The 19,957-nt window shown below is 42.2% G+C and overlaps 3 protein-coding genes and 1 pseudogene across 4 annotated transcripts in view; all 4 read right to left on the reverse strand.

Moving 5' to 3' along the window:
- The window catches only part of LOC310999065 (sorcin-like), a 50,208-nt gene that overhangs the window by 15,863 nt on the left and 14,388 nt on the right, over window positions 1-19,957 (reverse strand). The window lies entirely within an intron of this gene.
- Window positions 3,996-5,025, reverse strand: LOC310999141 (stonustoxin subunit beta-like; the record flags this gene model as incomplete). Its single annotated transcript, XM_083989466.1, has 2 exons — window positions 3,996-4,528; window positions 4,950-5,025. The coding sequence occupies 2 exons, from the start codon at window positions 5,023-5,025 to the stop codon at window positions 3,996-3,998; spliced, it is 609 nt and encodes a 202-aa protein (XP_083845592.1).
- LOC310999142 (protein NLRC3-like) lies at window positions 5,589-11,136 on the reverse strand (annotated as a pseudogene). The gene is made up of 7 exons: window positions 11,093-11,136; window positions 10,806-10,910; window positions 9,537-9,600; window positions 9,148-9,376; window positions 6,601-8,383; window positions 6,357-6,530; window positions 5,589-5,688 (listed from the first exon to the last, which is right to left on the reverse strand). The product of its transcript is annotated as a protein NLRC3-like (transcript).
- On the reverse strand, window positions 15,058-19,541 carry LOC310999008 (protein NLRC3-like). The gene is made up of 6 exons (XM_083989296.1): window positions 19,460-19,541; window positions 17,396-19,193; window positions 17,144-17,317; window positions 16,156-16,329; window positions 15,996-16,042; window positions 15,058-15,650 (listed from the first exon to the last, which is right to left on the reverse strand). Exons 1-6 carry the CDS (start codon window positions 19,494-19,496, stop codon window positions 15,118-15,120), a joined length of 2,763 nt encoding a protein of 920 aa, XP_083845422.1. The 5' UTR covers window positions 19,497-19,541; the 3' UTR covers window positions 15,058-15,117.

Here is a 19,957-nt window from a genome sequence, read left to right on the forward strand (position 1 = left end):
TTTCTAGGAATAGAAAAAAAAGAAAAAAAAATTGACTCACTTTGAAGATTGATCCTGTTGTTTGAAGACCAGAGGCATGTCTAAGGATCTGTTGCTCTTCATGGACTCACAACTTGGTGAAGGAGAAACTGATCTTTTATGCTCAAGACTGAAAGAAATTAAGAAACAACAAAAGACAGATTGTGACGAACCACAGATGCATATTGAGGCTTTTAATTAAAATTAAATAGTTCAGTAATGTTCCAATGCAAAAATGGACACATACTGTATGTCCCTATATCAATATGTCCCCTAATTATCTGTTCTGTTATCACATCAAGTTAATAAATTGTATATTTTCTTAGCTTACTCTGAGGATGGATCCTGTGTTTTGAAAACCAGAGGCATATCTAAGGATCTGTCACTCCTCATGGACACACAACTGGGTGAAGGAGAAACAGCTGTTTCCTGCTCAGGACTGAAAGAAATGGAGAAACAACAAGATCAAGAAAAGGTAATTGAAATTAGACACTTTTCTACTTTTCAAAAATGTGCACTAACTCGATTTCTAAGCCTTGAAGGTGTCACAGCAATCATGGAGGTTATTATTATTATATTATTATAGTTTTATCTACTAAAATTGTTCCCACTAAGAGAATTTATGCAAACAAACAAACAAAAAATGTTGACTTACTTTGAAGATTGATCTTGCTGTTTGAAGACCAGAGGCATGTCTAAGGATCTGTCACACCCCATGGACACAGAGCTTGCTGTAGGAGAAACTGCTGTTTCCGGCTCAGGACTGAAAGAATTGGAGAATTAACAAAAGAGGGAAAAGTGTCACTGAAAACAGACATTTTACTGCTTTTCACAAATGTGCACTAACTTCATCTAACCACTAACTCCTGAGCTGAGGTGTCACAGCAATTATGGCAGAAGAAAAAAAGAGAGAGAAAGACATGACACTTGAGAAAGACTGTGCACTAATTCTATCTCAAAAGGAACCCGACTCAACTTATAGTCAGCTCACAACAATCATGGTGGAAGAACACCTTGGTTCAATAGCTTTGCTCTCATTTGTTTTCATGGTAATACTTTAAGAGGCACTTTGTTTCCTTGTGACTGACAACCTGTTTGATTGGCATTGAGCCAGTTCTAGATCATGTAATGAAAACCAAACATATTTCTAGGATTACGTGACATGACTTCCTGGAGCTGCACACAGACTTTTCTGAATCAGGACTGTGTCCTTGTTTATTTTTTTGTTTTTGTTTTTTAAAGTATATTTTTTGGCTTGTTGAGGACAGGTGGACATGCTGATCTTACCTGTGAGCTTCACTCTGGTTCTCCTGATCTTCAGGTAGAGGAGCGTCTCCCTCTCCTTCACCACCTTTATCCCCACACTGACTCATGTTAGGACTCAAACCTTAGACGTTAAAACCCAAATACACACTGTGAACACATTCGGTTTGAAAAGCTTTGAATCTGAAAGAGTTTTCAGTGTCCACAGTTTGTCTCCTATCATGCTTTTGGGGTTCTGGTTTTCAGTTTGATATACATTGTTTTTGTTTTGTTTTCAGACAGCCCAGAGCATACAGCATAAGATATGAACAGATATAGCCATATTTATATGGCAAGGCAAGGCAATTTTATTTGTATAGCCCGTTTTTACAAACAGTTTGTCTCAAAGGGCTTTACATGGCATCGTAACAACATCCTCTGTCCTTAGACCCTCACATCGACTGAGGAAAAACTCCATGGAAACCCTTTTAACAGGGAAAAATCGGAGAAACCTCAGGGTGAGCAACAGAGGAGGGATCCCTCACCCAGGACGGGCAGACGTGCAATAGATGTTGTTACAGACAAGAAAACAGTTTACAGTTGGCTATAATATAAGAACTTAAATACAATAAGTTAGTTAATGTTATGTTACGAATATTCACCGTGGGACCATCTTGGAATATAATATCACATAAACTTAAAGTTAGCTCAAATGAGCGTTGTTAGTGTGCTGTAGGTTACTTCTTCAAAAAAAAGGTCTGATAAGAAGTTAATCTCTTACAGACATGTTTGCGTTAACCATTTGTTCACATGTTCATGCATTAAAATGGATACATGTTGGATATAACATCACATGTAAACATCTCCAAGTTAGTTCACCGTAGAAAATTACATTTCAATTTTTTGTGTGTGTTTTGTTTTACCTCAAATAAGCACAGTCAGTCTGCTATAGCTTACTTCTTCAAATTACAGCTCTAATGGGTGCTCAGTGGTCGAGTGGTTAAAAGCATTGGTTTTGCCCAGAGCATCGATCACTGGATAGATTCCTGACCTTGATGATCCTGCAGCGAGTCATTCCCTCAGCCTCTCTCCACTCCTGTCTGTTTTCACGATCCTGTCAAATAAAGGCAAACATTCCCAAAAAATAACTTCAAAAAAAGAGCCGACGGTGCAGCAATGGAGCAGATTCACAGTGTAAACACCCCGGTCTGATTCAACCCTAAAACCTGGACCATGCATCCAGTGTGATCCTGGCTCTCCATTAGAAAATATCACAAGTTCCTTGTATTCAAGTATAAAACACCATAATATGTTTAATACATTACCTTACAGCTTCCCCATTTGTTTCAGTGCCATGTAGAAACAACAGAGAATATAAAGTAACTTCCTCTAACATATTAAGATGGTTTCTGCCCCGCCCCAAGCCAGAAATCCTGAAAGTCCAGTTCTCTTCAAAGGGTTGTTGTTGGCACAGAGACCATATAGAAGTAATCAGAACTAAGAAAGTAAAAACTAAAGTACAGTATCAGCTCCTGCAAATATTATAATACTCTAAACACAAAAAAGTGTTAAAGTTTACCATACATTTTTTCGGAAGTGATATGTCAGTGTGGATTGTTCTGTAGCTTTCTGTCTTACAAGATAACTTTATTTGTCATTGCACAAATGTACATCAAAAATGAAATACTGTTCCCCCAACAAGTGCCAGTACCACAGAGATTGTGAATCAAGAACGTATTACTAATACAATAAAATCACTTAAAAGCAAAAACACTTCAGCTTAAAAACATTTTACATTTACATTTACAAGCACATCTAAAATCATGGACTGAGAGACCTGTAGTTCAAATGTAAACAAAGTTATTTAGTCTACATAAGAAAAACCCAAATGTCTGTCTTGGTGTTAACCTTTACAACAACATTATTCCTTTACCCAAGAACATGAATAACAGGTGAAAAATAGCTGCTGCAGTCTGAGGCACAGATGCGTAAACATCGGTGACATACAAAGAGGGGCTATTTATTTCACTAATATCACACTTAAAGAGACCCCGAGGAGTTTTCTTTTGGTTCTAAAAGAGTCTCATATTAATGTGGATGAATCTACGTTACCCACTTTTTAATGGGTCCATTTTCGCTAATTTTGTCTTTATAGTTATTTTGTCTTTATAGTTATTTTGTTATTATTATTTAGTGGTCGGCTTGCCCAGCATTTCCTACTTTCGGTTTCCCGGATGCTGCCCGGCGGGCCGTGGGAATAACGCCACCGGATCGCCGTTTATGGTCTGAACTATGACGGTATCTGATTGTCTTTGAACCTCCGACTTTCATTCTTGATTTGATAACATTCTTAGCAAATGTATTCACTTTTGTCCATCTTGCACCGGTCCAAGAATTTCGCCATGCGCGCTCATGAGGAATGTAATGTGAAAACACTTCGCTTTCCAAAACTCCTCGTTGTCCCTTCAACTACTGACAAACACAGAGAAACACCATGTACCAATCCACCCCACTGTGTGGAATAAGAGCACCTTCATATTCCTGAGACCCAAAATTCACAAGTCATGTTTTCTATTATTGTAATTCTGATTAAAAATATGACTATTGCATCGAAATTAGTGTGTAAAATTGAGTAGCTATGTGCAACAACCCCTCGGCACCACTGAACAGAAGGCTATGGAAACTCAGACAGCCACTGCACTTAGACCACAGTGTCCAACCCTGGTGAAGCGTCTTCATTTCCAACACAAATGCACTGAGGACTTGAAAGCTTCTGTCCTAATCCTGAAAGCAGGGTAGACCGGCTCAGTGAAAGTGGTTTGGTAAGTGTGGATGTGGATCAGCATGTCAGAGGAGATGGTGTAGAAAGACAGTGTTCCAGCATCCCAGTCGAGATACACCCCAACTCTGCTATTGCGGCGTCCACGGAATGATGATCTTTTGTTTTTGAACCGGAAAGAATAACCTTTGTTAGAGAATCTCCAGCCCCAGGACTGATCGTTAGACTCAAGACAACAGTCGTCACTCTCCCCTCTCCTTTTGATCCCTTTGGATGTCACTCCTATGTAAATCTGTCCAACCCACTCAACTTCCCAGTAACAGCGACCAGTCAAACCATCTGTACACAGCAGCTGCTTCCAGTAGTCAAATCTGTCTGGATGATCAGGATACGGCTGCTCCTCTCTCCCCATTGTCACTTTCCTGTTGCCCTCTGAGAGTATACGTTTTCTGTGTGCTGTGTTTGGGTCCAATGTGAGTTCACAGCCATCTGATGGAGAGAAAACATAACAGTTGTTTTTAATCTGAAACTATTACAACTATTGTAAAGCACATTGAGTTTGCCTTGTGCATGAAATGTGCTTTATACAAATTGATTGATTGATTCTGTGCTAGTCACAGTCTGTCCATAACGAACACCATGTTCGAGCATATGTGTGTCCATCAGTGCACATGGCACCAGGACACCCTAGGCCAGATGTCAGTGATTGACTTTGTAGTTGTGTCATCTGACCTCTGGCCGTATGTCTTGGACACTCGGGTGAAGAGAGGGGCTGAGTTGTCAACTGGTGTTAAGTTGGATCCGCTGGTAGGGGAGGAAGCTGGACAGACATGGCAGACCCAAACGTACTGTGAGGGTCTGCTGGGAACATCTGGCAGAATCCCCTGTCAGGCAGGTCTTCAACTCCCACCTCCAGGAGAGCTTTGACCGGATCCTGAGGGAGGCTGGAGACATGAGTCCGAGTGGACCATGTTTTCTGCTTCCATTGTTGACGCGGCCGTATGAAGCTGCGGCCATAAGGTAACTGGTGCCTGTCGTGGCGGCAATCCCCGGGTATCCCACCGGACGTAAGGGATGCCGTCAAACTGAAGAAGAAGTCCTATCAAGTCTGGTTGGCTCGGGGGACTCCTGAGGCAGCTGACGGGTACCGGCAGGCCAAGCGTGCGGCAGCTCGGGCAGTCGCGGAAGCAAAAACTCAGGTCTGGGAAAGGTCATGGCCATGGAGGAGGACTACCGGTCGGCCTCGGGGAAATTCTGGCAAACCATCCGACGCCTCAGAAGGGGGAAGCAGTGCTCCACCAACACTGTTTACAGTGGAGGTGGGGAGCTGTTGACCTCGACTGGGGACACTGTCGGACGGTGGAAGGAATACTTTGAGGATCTCCTCAATCCCACTGACACCTTCCGTCGAGGAAGCAGAGGCTGGGGACTCAGAGGTTGATTCATTCATTACCCAAGCTGAAGTCACTGAGGTAGTTTGGAAGCTCCTCAGTGGCAAGGCACCGGGGGTGGATAAGATCCACCCTGAGTACCTCAAGTCTCCTCAACCTCAAGATGTTGTGGGGCTGTCGTGGCTGACACGCCTCTGCAACATTGCATGGCAGTTGGGGACAGTGCCTCTAGACTGGTAGACCGGGGTGGTGGTCCTTCTATTCAAAAAGGGGGATCACATTCCTCAGCCTCCCAGGGAAAGTCTATTCCAGGATACTGGAGAGGAGAATTAATCCGATAGTCGAACCTCGGATTCAGGAGGAACAATGCGGTTTTCATCCTGGTCCTGGAGCGCTGGACCAGCTCTATACCTTCCACAGGGTGCTTGAGCGTTCGTGGGAGTTTGCCCAGTTTGACCAGTCCACCTGTGTTCTGAGGACTTGGAGAAGGCATTTGACCGTGTCCCTTGTGGCATTCTGTGGGAGGTGCTCCGGGAGTATGGGGTTGGAAGCACTGTTCGCATTGCCGGCAGTAAGTCAGACCTGTTCCCAGTGCTTGTTGGGTCAGGTCAGGAAGGGATTGCATTCTGTACGTTTACTCAAACAATTTGTTCCTTTGAAAAACTATGATTGGGTTTTTCCAAACTGAGCTCAGCTTCAAATGTGTGTTGATATTAATGTGTCATTACCAGTGGTGACCAATAGAGGGGGCTGTTGATTGTGAATGACATGTAGATACACTTCCTGTAGAGGTTATTCGGTATTTGTATGAAGAAGTAAATAAACGTGGTGAGCTAGTTAGCTCACATGAAAGACAAAAGACTATTCATTTTAAAAGATGAACAAGACAAAATGCTCATCAGTTGAACAAATATATGAATCCTGACCTGAGAGTTTCCAATGTGCAGTGTGGACTCTGGAGTCCACCACAGAGCAGAGCCACTCCTGCATCCTGCAGATCGTTGTTACTCAGGTCCAGTTCTCTTAGTCTAGAGGACCGGGAACCCAGAACTGAGGCCAGTGCTTCACAGCTTTTCTCTGACAGGTTACAGCAACTCAGCCTGAAGAAGGAACAAAAAAAGTCAGATTTTTTCATTTTTAATAGAGTTAATTTATGTAGTTTCAACTTACAGAGCTTTAGTGCAGACTTTGACAACTGGCAGCAGCTTCAGAAGTGCCTCCTCTGTAGATGAATATTCCTTCAGGTCAAATACGTCCAGATCTTTTTCTGGAGACAGTAAGATGAAGACCAGAGCTGACCACTGAGCAGGAGACAGATTATCTGTGGAGAGATCTCCTGAAGTCAGATACTGCTGGATCTCCTCCACTAGAGAATGATCATTGAGTTCATTCAGACAGTGGAACAGATTGATGCTTTTCTCTGGAGACGGATTTTCACTGATCTTCTTCTTGATGTACTCGATTGTTTGCTCACTGATCTGTGAACTGTTTACGGTGTTTGTTACCAGGCCACGTAGAAGAGACTGATTGGTCTCCAGTGACAGACCCATGAGGAAGCGGAGGAACAGGTCCAGGTGTCCATTTGGACTCTGCAAGGCCTTGTCCACAGCACTCTGGTAGAATAGTTCAGTTTTGTCTAAAACCAGAATGCTTGATTGTTCCTCTGACATAAGATCGACTTCAGAGTTGGCGAAGGTCAAATGGACATGAAGAGCAGCCAGAAACTCCTGAACACTCAGATGGACGAAGCAGAACACCTTGTCCTGGTACAGGCCACTCTCCTATTTAAAGATCTGTGTGAACACTCCTGAGTACACTGAGGCTGCTCTGATATCAGTGCCACACTCTGTCAGGTCTGATTCATAAAAGAACAGGTTTCCTTTCTGCAGCTGCTCAAAAGCCAGTTTTGCCAGAGACTCAATCGTCTTCTTGGTCTCTGTACTCCAGTGTGAATCTGTCTCAGCTCCTCCATCATACTTGACCTTCTTCATTTTGGACTGAACCACCAGGAAGTGGATGTACATCTCAGTCAGGTTCTTGGGCAGCTCTCCTCCCTCTCTGGTCTTCAACAGCTCCTTCAGAACTGTAGCAGTGATCCAGCAGAAGACTGGGATGTGGCACATGATGTGGAGGCTTTGTGATGTCTTGATGTGGGAGATGATCTCTCTGGCCTGCTCCTCATCTCTGAACCTCTTCCTGAAGTACTCCTCCTTCTGTGGATCAGTGAACCCTCTGATCTCTGTCACCATGTCAACACACTCAGGAGGGATCTGATTGGCTGCTGCAGGCCGTGTCGTTATCCAGAGGCGAGCATAGTGAAGCAGTTTCCCCCTGATGAGGTTGATCAGAAGCACGTTGACTGAGGTGGACTCTGTCACATCAGTCAGGATCTCAGTGTTGTGGAAGTCCAGAGGAAGTCGACACTCGTCCAGACCGTCTAGGATGAAGACGACCTGGAACTGATCAAACCTGCAGATTCCTGCTTCTTTGGTTTCAAAGAACAAGTGATGGACAAGTTCCACCAAGCTGAACTTTTTATCTTTAAGCACATTCAGCTCTCTGAAAGTCAATAGAAATATGAAGTGTATGTCCCGGTTGGTTTTGTCTTCAGCCCAGTCCAGTGTGAACTTCTGTGTTAAGACTGTTTTCCCAATGCCAGCCACTCCCTTTGTCATCATTGTTCTGATTGGTCTGTCACTTCCAGGTGGGGCCTTCAAGATGTCTTTACATCTGATGGTTATTTCAGGTCTGTCTGGTTTTCTTGACGCTTTTTCAATCTGTCTGACCTCATGTTCATCATTGACTTCTCCACTCCCTCCTTCTGTGATGTAGAGCTCTGTGTAGATCTGGTTCGGAAAGGTTGGGTTTTCTGCTTTAGCTATGCCCTCAAACACACTCTGGAATTTCTTCTTCATGTTAGATTTGAGTTTACAACAAACTGCATTTTGTATTCCTACAAGGAAAAAGGACAAGATTATTTTAAATTATACTGATGCACCTTTACAACATTAAGAGATGATTGCAGGGGTACTAATGGGGTATGGAGTTTGGCTGGTCAATCTTTTGTGTGGACTTGGAAAAGGTTTATGGCCATGCCCCCCAAGGAACTTGGTCAGGGGTTACAGTTAGACCATACCAGAGAGGCCAGGCTCCTCACTATCAGCTATTGGATCCTTGTAGAACCAAAGTACAGTACTAAGAGCTGTGTCTTGAGACTTATAATGTACAAATGTATCAATTTAACATCACATGAAACTGTCAAGAAACTGAAAGGTTTACAGCAGGACCAACTGCTGCCAGTGACCAGATGATTTAACCAAACCCAGGTCAACTTCATTAATACCTGTAGGTAGATTTGTTTTGCAGTAGGACAACATGTAAAAAGATAGAACAAAGGACACATCAAACAATCAGGGAGCTTGATCATGGTTCAAAATCTGAATTGAAATAAATACTCTACTCTATAAAAATGCCAGTGTAAAATAACTGTGAAACATAAAAATAAAATAAAAAATAGGGGTGTCGTTATTAGGTTGCAGTAGTCCAGTCATCTAGTACTTTAAACCCCATTAAAGTATATCTTACTGAACATCTACTTTATTGTCTTTATTAGCTGGATAAAAAGTGTGCAGTTTAGAAGATGAAGATGCATATTTTCATTGTGCTAATGCAACATTTTTACATTTTATTCTCTTCTACATATGAAAATCCACATACTGTTCTGCAGAGAGTCCGCCAGCTGCTCCTCCTTAATTGTCCTCAGGAACTGAAGTGTGATGTTCAGAAAAGCTTCTCTTCTGCTCCTCCTCTGCTCTTGCTCTTCATCATTACCCACCTCCTCTTCCTCTCCTTGACTCTGGGGGTAGTCCGAGTAATCTGGACTCAGAAGCTTCTGGAACTTCTCAAGTTCTTTCTTCACAAAAGCAAAAATCTTCTCCTGGAGAAGCTGGAAGAAAACAATATTCAGTAATTTGACTCAGACGATATACAATCAGCTGTGAAAGCTAATCTGCAACACTCTGAAATTCTCTGCCTAGCTCAGACTTTTTCCCTCTCGGTCAATACACTCCATACAACCACTCATGATGCAACGCCCTCATACACACCAGAAACACAAATTCCAGGTGTTTTTGAGGGCCAGTGGAAATCTCCGGTGTCTCCTGGTTGACCCTGTGGAGAAAACATGATGCATCAGTGATGACGACTGCACTGCTACAACCTACTAAATATGAGAGAGGTGGTGTCCCTCTAAGTTCATTGATCTCTTGAGAGAACCCCCTCTCCAAACCCTAACACCATCAGTTGCTTAAAGGAGAATTCCGGTCCCTAAATCGTTTTCCTGATGGATTAATGTATTGTGTTATCGAACAGACATGGCCAACGTTTCGACCTGGAGGTCTTCAGGGTTAAAGAACAAAGCAAAGTAACGGAGTTTAAATAGATGCGGGTGGGGAGTTGATGCGGTGGTTGTGTCCTCAGCCGGGTTGGTTTATGTGACTAGAGGGGACATTTTGGAGCGTGGATGCGAGGAAGTCTCCTTCAACCATGCACAGTAAAGGGGAATGATAGGAAAGGTTTTTCTAATTTATTGAGAAACAATGCCCAGGTCAGCAATGCAATGCCAAAAAACATGTGGTGGATTCGTCCCCACCAGTCACATAAACCAACCCATCTGTGGACACACACAACTCCGGTGACGCCGGTGATGTGAAAATGCAAAATAAGTGTTTCCATAGCACTGTTGCGATACACGTTTATATCGATACATCTGAAAAACCACCTCATGAGAGCGTAAAAATGTTTTTGCGATATTTGAGAGGTTTTTCGAAATTAAGGTGTTTCCATTTCCTGTTTTTTATTACGATATTTAGGTTTTGCGCATTTCTAGGGGTAATGGAAACGCACCTATTGATGCAGGCAAACCGGAGTTACACCATGGCTACCCGACGCTAGGGATAGTGACAATGCTAACCGATGGGGGCATTTTTTTCAACCACAACAAACACTCAAAAAACAATCAAATATCTATAGTACATGACTGGAATCCTTACGAGACACCACTGAACTCATAGTGAACAGTACAGTATAAACTTTGTGTTTTTGCATGTACGGTAGTCACTCACCCCAGACAGCCGAACTCTGAAACATCCTGGAAAGACATTACTATCTGATTTGAAACGAACATTTTTTCGTTTCAAATCGAAATTTTTTCCCTTATTGTGATGATTTCTTTACAAAAGTAAACGGTCGAGCAATGCAGTGGTAATGTCCATAATATCTCTGCACTTCTTTACCTTAGACTTAGACTTACTGAAGAGATATTATGCTTGGTACTTCAGGGGGCTAAAGCTGAGAAAAAGGTTCTCTTGACTTACTCTGAAGATGGATCTCCCTCTTTGAAAACAGGAGGGTGCTCAATGGATCTGTCGCTCCTCATGGACACAGGGTTTGGTGAAGGAGAAACTGGTCTCAGCTCCAGACTGAAACAAATGAAGAATCAACAAGAGGCAGATTATGACAAATCAAAACAGATCAACAGTGACGCTGTAAAATAAAATAAAAAACAGTGCAGTAATCACAATTTTGTATATTTTACTGTGGTTACATATATTCAGAATTAGTGGTAAAAAATAAAATAAAATAAAGGGTTCTCTTGACTTACCCTGAAGATTGATCTTCCTCTTTAAAAACAGGAGGGTCTTCCATGGATCTGTTCTTCATAGACACACAGCTTGTTGGAGGGGAAACTGATCCTTTCTGCTCAGGACTGAAAGAAATGGAGAATCAACCTACAATGTCAAGGAAATAAGTGCACTAACTTCATCTCACAGCAATCATGGCAGAACAACACCTTCATACCTGCAATATAAAGACTTGACCTCTGACCTCTGAACTGAACATCTGCTACTTATTTACTAGTTTTATTGGTGAAAACTTTTAATGTCCAACTGATTGTCGACCTTCAGCCCTGGTTTTACTCTAGGCATTGAGCCAGTTTATGTTAATATAATGAAAGCAGTGTAATAGAATAAAAAATAATCTCAGCATACTTTATCGCTCCATAAACTGTTTCACTCTTCAAGTAAGGAAAATAATCTCCACCCAACGTCTAATACCAATAATTGACTATGCCAATACCATTTACCAAAACACACCAGTGAAATATCTTCATTCTCTTGATGTTGCTTTTAACAGTATCTGTAGATTTGTTTTAAGATGTACATATTAGCACCCATCACTGTATCATGCATCGAACTCTTGATTGGCTGCCTTGCAACCTTAGGCAATGTTTCCATTAGCTCCAGTTTATTTATAAATGTCCACTTTAATTATCCCTTCTAGCTAAAACAATACCTAGTCCCCTACCAACCTTCTCATTCTGTCAGAAATTCTCATCAACAGTTTTTTTCCGTCCCAAGAATTTCATTAGACGTGCTTTCAAACACAAACCGGTAAATTCATATTTATTCTCCCCACAACCAGGTCCTGTCTGGTCCGGACATGTTGCTATATCTGCTTGCTGCGGTGCTTAACAAGTGCACAGAGTTAGAACAGCTTAATCAGAGCAGACATGGAAGACGCAGCTTGCACAATTCATCTCATTGAATACGAAGTGATGTGATTGTGTATAATTGTAATTGCTAATTTTAAGCCAATTAATATTTTTGCAAATGCTCTGTTCAACTTAATGTTTCCTTGAAAAAGAATGTTGACAGGAAAACCTAGATGCAATTTTGGAGGTAGGCTACATGAAGTTGAGAGGTGTTTGCTTTTTTTTTTTGCAGGTTATATTTCTATGGAAGGTAGAAATGAAATGTAACTGAGTTCAGTCTGGACAAAGCAGGAATCTGGTTCCAATCATCTGTGTATTTGTCAAATATTCAAAATAAAACACCACAAAAAGAAACCAACCACTGTGATATCACATGTTCGTTTATTCAATCTTTTACACAAATGTATTTACAGTTGAGCATCAATCACAGACAGTCAACCTTCCATAAAACCATCATTAGTTCAACTAGTTCATAAATAGATCGAAAAGGTGTAGGCTGAAGCTATCTACCTTATAGATGCCTACCCTTTAATTCAATTTTCCATTACATCCACTAGAGCTCTTCATGATTTCAGAGTCATAGAAAGAAACAAGTATCCAATAATTAACAAATGTAGCCAAAAATAACATAAATAATGAAACAATATTACAGTTGCAATCAGAATCATAGAAAGAAATAATTATCCAATAATTAACAAGTGTAGCCAAAAAAATAAAAGAAACAAATAATACAAAACAGCATTACAGTTGCAATCAATGCCCAATTATTCAATCCTGTTTATAGCTTTCTATCATACTATGTTTTAATCTGTTTTTAAATTGTGTTATGTTTTTGCATTGTTTGAGGTCCTTTGACAAGCTATTCCACAGTTTTACTCCCGCCACCTTTTTTAATGTAGTATTTATTCTTGGTTGTTTTAAGTTAAAGCAGAAGTAAGCGATCCGGTCGTTTTCGCTAATGCTGCGTTCCAGGCAGGCTTTTGAAATCGTAAATTACAGCTTCAAGTCACAACTTATGATTTTGTAGCGTTCCAGGCAACCCACTCGTGTTTTTCAGACCTGTTTTACCTGTGAAAGTCACTATAACGGCCACTCGTAACTTCCGACCGGTGAACTCGTACCAGATCAAACTGGTACAACTTCACAGGTCGGAAAAACAGGAGTTACGAGTTGCCTTGAACGCACCATAACAGTCCTCGTCCCTACGTCACCACATTCAGGCGCATCCCTTGGCTGCACACACAGCCCTGCATGCCGTTCTCTCTCCTCATTGGATAAAAACTGTAGGATACGATAAATGTTTTCTCCTCGACTCAGAGCAGAGCAGAGTGACTGAGAGACCCGTGTTTCGGTCCAAACACTCTATGTAAGTGATTGCTGTCGGAAGATATAACTATTTAAGACTTATATTAACACAAATATATCACTTACTTCTGCTTTAAGTTTCCCTCTTAGCTCATATCTCTCCTCTCTTTCCTTGAACTTTTTTTGAATATTATTAGGGAATACATTTTTCTTAGCTTTGTATATTATCTGTGCAGTTTTAATTTTTACTACAAACTTGAATACTCTCCATTTGATAAACAGATTATTGGTGTGGTGGTTGTATCCTGCATGATTTACTATCGTTATGGCCCTTTTTTGCATGATGTAAATAGGTTGGAAGTTAGTTTTATAGGTGTTTCCCCATATCTCTACACAGTATGACAGATATGGTAATATGAGCGTGTTGTAGCGTTTTTTGATTCAATATATGTCATGTTTTACCCAGTATGCCTATACTCCTTGCCAGTTTCAACCTCACATTATTTATTTGGGGTTTCCAACTTAGATTTTGGTCAATTATCACCCCCAAAAAGGTATTTTGATAGACCCGTTCCAGCCTGATGTCGTCGATGCTTACTTCGTCCAGCGTCTCATCTGTGGTTTTCATAAATGTTAGTATTACAGTTATAGTTGAGGTAAAATGCTGTAAATATGAGTGTTCATGGTAATAATAATAATAAACCCTCAGCCCACAGGGCCCTCTAGTGGTTACTATTCTGTACTGTTACTATCATGTGTTTACATGTGATGCCATCCAGAGTCTCAATCCAAACTATCCTCATCTGTGGTTCCCTGATGGCAGAGCGAATCCTAATCTGTTCAACATTTATCTGTTCTGGTGGTTCCTCTTCCTAAAATGTAGATATGTTCAACAAACACTTCCTATGTACTTTCACTTGACTTGTTAAAGGTATATTATGTAAGAATTACTCCCATCTAGCGGTGCTGTTTTAGATCACAAGCAACTCAATCGTATTTTTCATGCCGCATTCACATGAAATCGGTTAGATGGCAGACGGACGACAGTCGCTGCAGGTAACGGCATAAACAAGCCTCTATGTAAACAAGTGGCCCGTCAGCACGAGGCAAAACAATACACGTGACAATATGTTGTCATGGCGATGTCGTATTGTTTACCTGACCCACGTTTTACCGGCTTTCTCTGGACTTCTGTGACTAAAATGACATCCGGTTTGTTACCGACGGCCGTCTGCCCGACTGCAGGTGAATGCAGCATCAGTGTAACGCTCCATTCCTCCTCACTGCGTTACCGCGGTGACTTTTCACAGACGCCACCTCGACCTGAGCTGACAGCTCCGGTGTCTCCGCTGAGTTTCCGTGGTTTCCTACCGTCACGCTGCCACTGAACGTAAAAACATGGCGACACCACATGGCAGCAGCACCGAGCTTACCCGCTCCATGTAGATATGAATGATGTGAACGGCTCATTCAGAGCTGAAAGGAACACTTCAGTTTGTTGATGGGGGGGGTTACTGATAAATGAAAAACATACTTTTGAACCAAATAATCGATTTTCGTGAATAGATAACAGGAGAACTTACACAATGTCCCTTTAAAATAATCTCCTGCACTTAGTAAACAGATTTTGCACTTATTGTGTAACGATTTCTGAATTGGCTGATCACTTAGTAAAGTGAACAGCATCTCTGTGGTAGGAAACACTATGTGAATAAGAGAGATGGGAGGACATTGGACCGATTGGTTGGAGGTGACAGAATTATGGCTATATAAACTCAGACAACCACTCTTGTGGTGAGTCGACGGTGTCTTACACTGGTGAAACTTTTTCATATCTCACACAAATACACTGAGGAGTTGAAAGCTTCTGTCTTAATCCTGAAAGCAGGGTAGACTGCTTCAGTGAACTTGGTTTGGTTAGTGTGGATGTGGACCCTTTTGTTAGAGGAGATGGCATAGAAGGACAGTGTGCCAGCATCCCAGTCGAGGTACACCCCAACTCTGCCAGAGCGGCGTCTACGGAGTGATGAACTTTTGTTTCTGTGCAGGACAAAGTAACCTTTGCTCGAGCAGCTCAGACTCCAAGACTGATCGTTATGCCCAAGACAGCAGTCCTCATTCTCCCCTTTCCTACTGATCCCTTTGTAAGTCACTCCTATGTAAACCTGTCCAACCCACTCAACTTCCCAGTAACAGCGACCAGTCAAACTATCTGTACACAGCAGCTGTTCCCAGTAGTCAAATCTGTCTGGATGATCAGGATACCACTGCCTATGTTTCCCAATCGTCACTTTTCTGTTGTTTTCTGAGAGTATTAGTTTTCTGTTTGCTGTGTTTGGGTCCAGTGTGAGTTCACGGGCATCTGATGGAGAGAAAATATAAAGTCCATTTCTGACAAATAATTGAATACACACAATTTTACTACATTTACCTGTATTATATTGCTTAGACTTAGTTCTTTTGGTTCCAAACTAGAATTACTTCCTCACATTAGCCAAGTTGAAGAAATATGGTTAAAAAAAGAAAAGAAAGTCAATGAGGTTGAATGAGATCAAGAGAGGAAAAGGAAAAGTCATCAGTGAGCTATGCAATGAAAACTTGTAGACTGTTGGCTCTCCATATTGGTAATGGCTGGCCACCCATCATCCAAACCATTTCTCAATTAAAAACTACCTCAGTCATTATCTCAAAAATTAAGCACACTTACACTTCTTCAAACCAGGCTTCATGAACTGAGCATGATCAGGGTCCAATCTGGTGAAAAAAGACAATAAATCTTTTCCCCATAAAACTTTAATATTCTGGTTTTATCAAAAATAACAATCCCCACTGAGAGGAGGTAGCTGTAGGACCCATCTGTTACTTACTTGAGTGTCTCCAATCTCCAGTCTGGGTCCTCCAGTCCAGCAGAGAGAAGTTTCACCCCAGAGTCTCCTGGATGGTTGTAGCTCAGGTGCAGTTCTCTCAGATGGGAGGGGTTGGAGCTCAGAGCAGAGGCCAAGAAAGCACAGCCTTTCTCTGTTATTAGACAGCCTGACAGCCTACACACACACACACACACACTTGTAAACGAGAGTTTTGTGAGAAGCAAAAACGTAGTTTGACCGGTTAACGAGCACTGCAGGCGGGTTGCTGACAGTCACTCCTCCGCTCCTCCGGTGCTCGCTGCAGCTCGCTGGAGCTTCACTTCTCCCAACTCAGAGCAAACTTCTAAACAGCCGTCATTTGGATAAACTGGACGGGATCTAAACCCTTACTTTCTTGCATGAAAAATTATTAAAACTTAATAAAGTGACGAAATAACAGCGCTACAGTGGGAAATAAAACAATAAGTAATGGCGGCGCGGCGGAAGTCGGGGTGGTGGAAGAGAGGTGTGTTCATGAAAGCAGGCTCCACGGTGACGTCACTATTAGGAGCAGAATCAAAATCTCGTAATTTTGCGGTGTGCAGCCTCATGAGCTACTCTGGCTTAAACAAAGAGCCAAAACGAAAAAACTCAGCCTCTTTCAAACCCCAGGTTTTCAGGCAAGTTTCCACTGAGGTCCAACACCAGTATACATGTTTTAACAAGGAAAAATACGATTTCCGGGTGATAACTCCTTTAATCTTGTGAGGTGCATTTACTTTGACTTAAGTAATAAGCAGTGTGTTAATGTGGTAAACCTTTAAGCTACTATTGGTTATTATTACCCTTCTTGTTGTTGTAGCTATGAAGATGTTTACAGTAGTATGGGTTTTCACTCTGTTTGTTTTGTGTAAATCAGAGCCCCGACCGGGCTCTCCTAGCAATCCGTGCTCTCCAACCACCCTACACCTATTTTTCACCAATGCTGAACAAATAGATGAATCCTGACCTGAGAGTTTCCAGTTTGCAGTGTGGACTCTGCAGTCCACCACAGAGCAGCTCCACTCCTGTATCCTGCAGGTTGTTGTTACTCAGGTCCAGTTCTCTTAGTCTGGAGGACTGGGAGCTCAGAACTGAGGCCAGAGCTTCACAGCTTTTCTCTGACAGGTTACAGCAACTCAGCCTGAAGAAGGAACAAAAAAAAAAAGTCAGATTTTTTTCATTTTTAATATAGTTAATTTATGTAGTTATTTCAACTTACAGAGCTTTGGTGCAGGCTTTGACGACTGGCAGCAGCTTCAGAAGTGCCTCCTCTGTAGATGAATATTCCTTCAGGTCAAATACTGTCAGATCTTTTTCTGGAGACAGTAAGATGAAGACCAGAGCTGACCACTGAGCAGGAGACAGTTTATCTGTGGAGAGACGTCTTGAACTCAGGTATTGCTGGATCTCCTCCACTAGATAACGATCATTGAGTTCATTCAGACAGTGGAACAGATTGATGCTTTTCTCTGGAGACAGATCTTCACTGATCTTCTTCTTGATGTACTCGATTGTTTGCTCATTGATCTGTGAGCTGCTTTCTGTCTTTGTGACCAGGCCACATAGGAGAGACTGATTGGTCTCCAGTGACAGACCCATGAGGAAGCGGAGGAACAGGTCCAGGTGTCCGTTTGGACTCTGCAAGGCCTTGTCCACAGCACTCTGGTAGAAGAATGTGGTTTTGTCTAAAAACAGTTGGGACCACATAGAAGGTGGTTGTTCCTCTGAGAACAGATTGACTCCAGATTTGATTAAGGTCAGATGGACATGAAGAGCAGCCAGAAACTCCTGAACACTCAGATGGACGAAGCAGAACACCTTGTTCTGGTACAGGCTGCTCTCCTCTTTAAAGATCTGTGTGAACACTCCTGAGTACACTGAGGCTGCTCTGATATCGATGCCACACTCTGTCAGGTCTGATTCATAGAAGAACAGGTTTCCTTTCTGCAGCTGCTCAAAAGCCAGTTTTCCCAGAGACTCAATCATCTTCTTGGTTTCTGGACTCCAGTGTGGATCTGTCTCAGTTCCTCCATCATACTTAACCTTCTTCACTTTGGACTGAACCACTAGGAAGTGGATGTACATCTGAGTCAGGTTCTTGGGCAGCTCTCCTCCCTCTCTGGTCTTCAACAGCTCCTCCAGAACTGTAGCAGTGATCCAGCAGAAGACTGGGATGTGGCACATGATGTGGAGGCTTCGTGAGGTCTTGATGTGGGAGATGATCTCTCTGGCCTGCTCCTCATCTCTGAACCTCTTCTTGAAGTACTCCTCCTTTTGTGGGTCAGTGAACCCTCTGACCTCTGTCACCATGTCAACACACTCAGGAGGGATCTGATTGGCTGCTGCAGGTCGTGTGGTTATCCAGATACGAGCAGAGGGAAGTAGTTCTCTCTTGATGAGGTTGATCAGCAGCACGTTGACTGAGGTGGACTTGTTAACATCAGTCAGGATCTCAGTGTTGTGGAAGTCCAGAGGAAGTCGACACTCGTCCAGACCGTCTAGGATGAAGACGACCTGGAACTGATCAAACCTGCAGATTCCTGCTTCTTTGATTTCAGAGAAGAAGTGATGAACAAGTTCCACCAAGCTGAACCTTTTCTCTTTCAGCACATTGAGCTCTCTGAAGGAAAAGGGAAATGTGAACTGTATGTCTTTGTTGGCTTTGTCTTCAGCCCAGTCCAGAGTGAACTTCTGCACTAAGACTGTTTTCCCAATGCCAGCCACTCCCTTTGTGATCACTGTTTTCATTGGTTCAACTTTTCCTAGTGCAGATTTAAAGATGTTCTCACATCTGATGATTGTCTCTGGCCTGTCTGGTTTCCTGGAAGTTATTTCAATCTGTCGGATCTCATGTTCATCATTGACCGCTCCACTCCCTCCCTCTGTGATGTAGAGCTCTGTGTAGGTCTGGTTCAGAAAGGTTGGGTTTCCTGCTTTTGCAATGCCCTCAAACACACACTCAAACTTCTTCTTCATGTTAGATTTGAGTTTACGCCGGCAAACAGCAGCTTGTGTTCCTACAAAGAAAAAGGACAAATATTGTATAAGACTTAATTTTGTACAGATGTACAGTGCTTGTACAACATCAAAAGATGATTCATCAAAAAAACTGCAAGGTTTACAGGAGTGTGAACAGCTAAGGGTGACTTGATGGAAGCTTTTAAAGCATATCTTTGGACTTTGCACAGTATGTAGTCAAGAGGAGGAAAATTAAAGCATATTTCACTGTTAATGTAACATTTTAAAATGTTCTTCTCCTCTACATCTGTTAAAAGACACATACTGTTCTGCAGAGAGTCCGCCAGCTCCTCCTCCTTCATTGTCCTCAGGAACTGCAGAGTGATGTTCAGAAAAGCTTCTCTTCTGCTCCTCCTCCGTGCTTCCTCTTCATTATTAACCACCTCTTCGTCTTCTCCTTGACTCTCTAGGTATTGTAGGTAAATTGGACTCAGAATCTTCCGGAGATTCTCAAGTTCTTCCTTCACAAAATCAGAAACTTTCTCCTGGAGAAGCTGGAAGGAAACAATATTCAGTCATTTGACTCGGACAATATACAATCAACTGTAAAAGCCCATATTCAACAGCCTGCCATTTTCTGCCTCACTCAGACTTTTTCCTGTACAACCCATACACCCCTTACAACCACTCACAAAACCCTCATGATGCAATGCCCCCATACACACCAAAAACACAGAATCCAGATGTTTTTGAGGACCAGTGGAAATCTCTGGCGTTTCCTGGTTGACCCTGTGGAGAAAACATGATGCATCAGTGATGATAC

The sequence above is a fragment of the Trachurus trachurus genome (genome assembly GCF_905171665.1).
Source record: "Trachurus trachurus genome assembly, chromosome: 16".
NCBI classification, from domain to species: domain Eukaryota; kingdom Metazoa; phylum Chordata; class Actinopteri; order Carangiformes; family Carangidae; genus Trachurus; species Trachurus trachurus.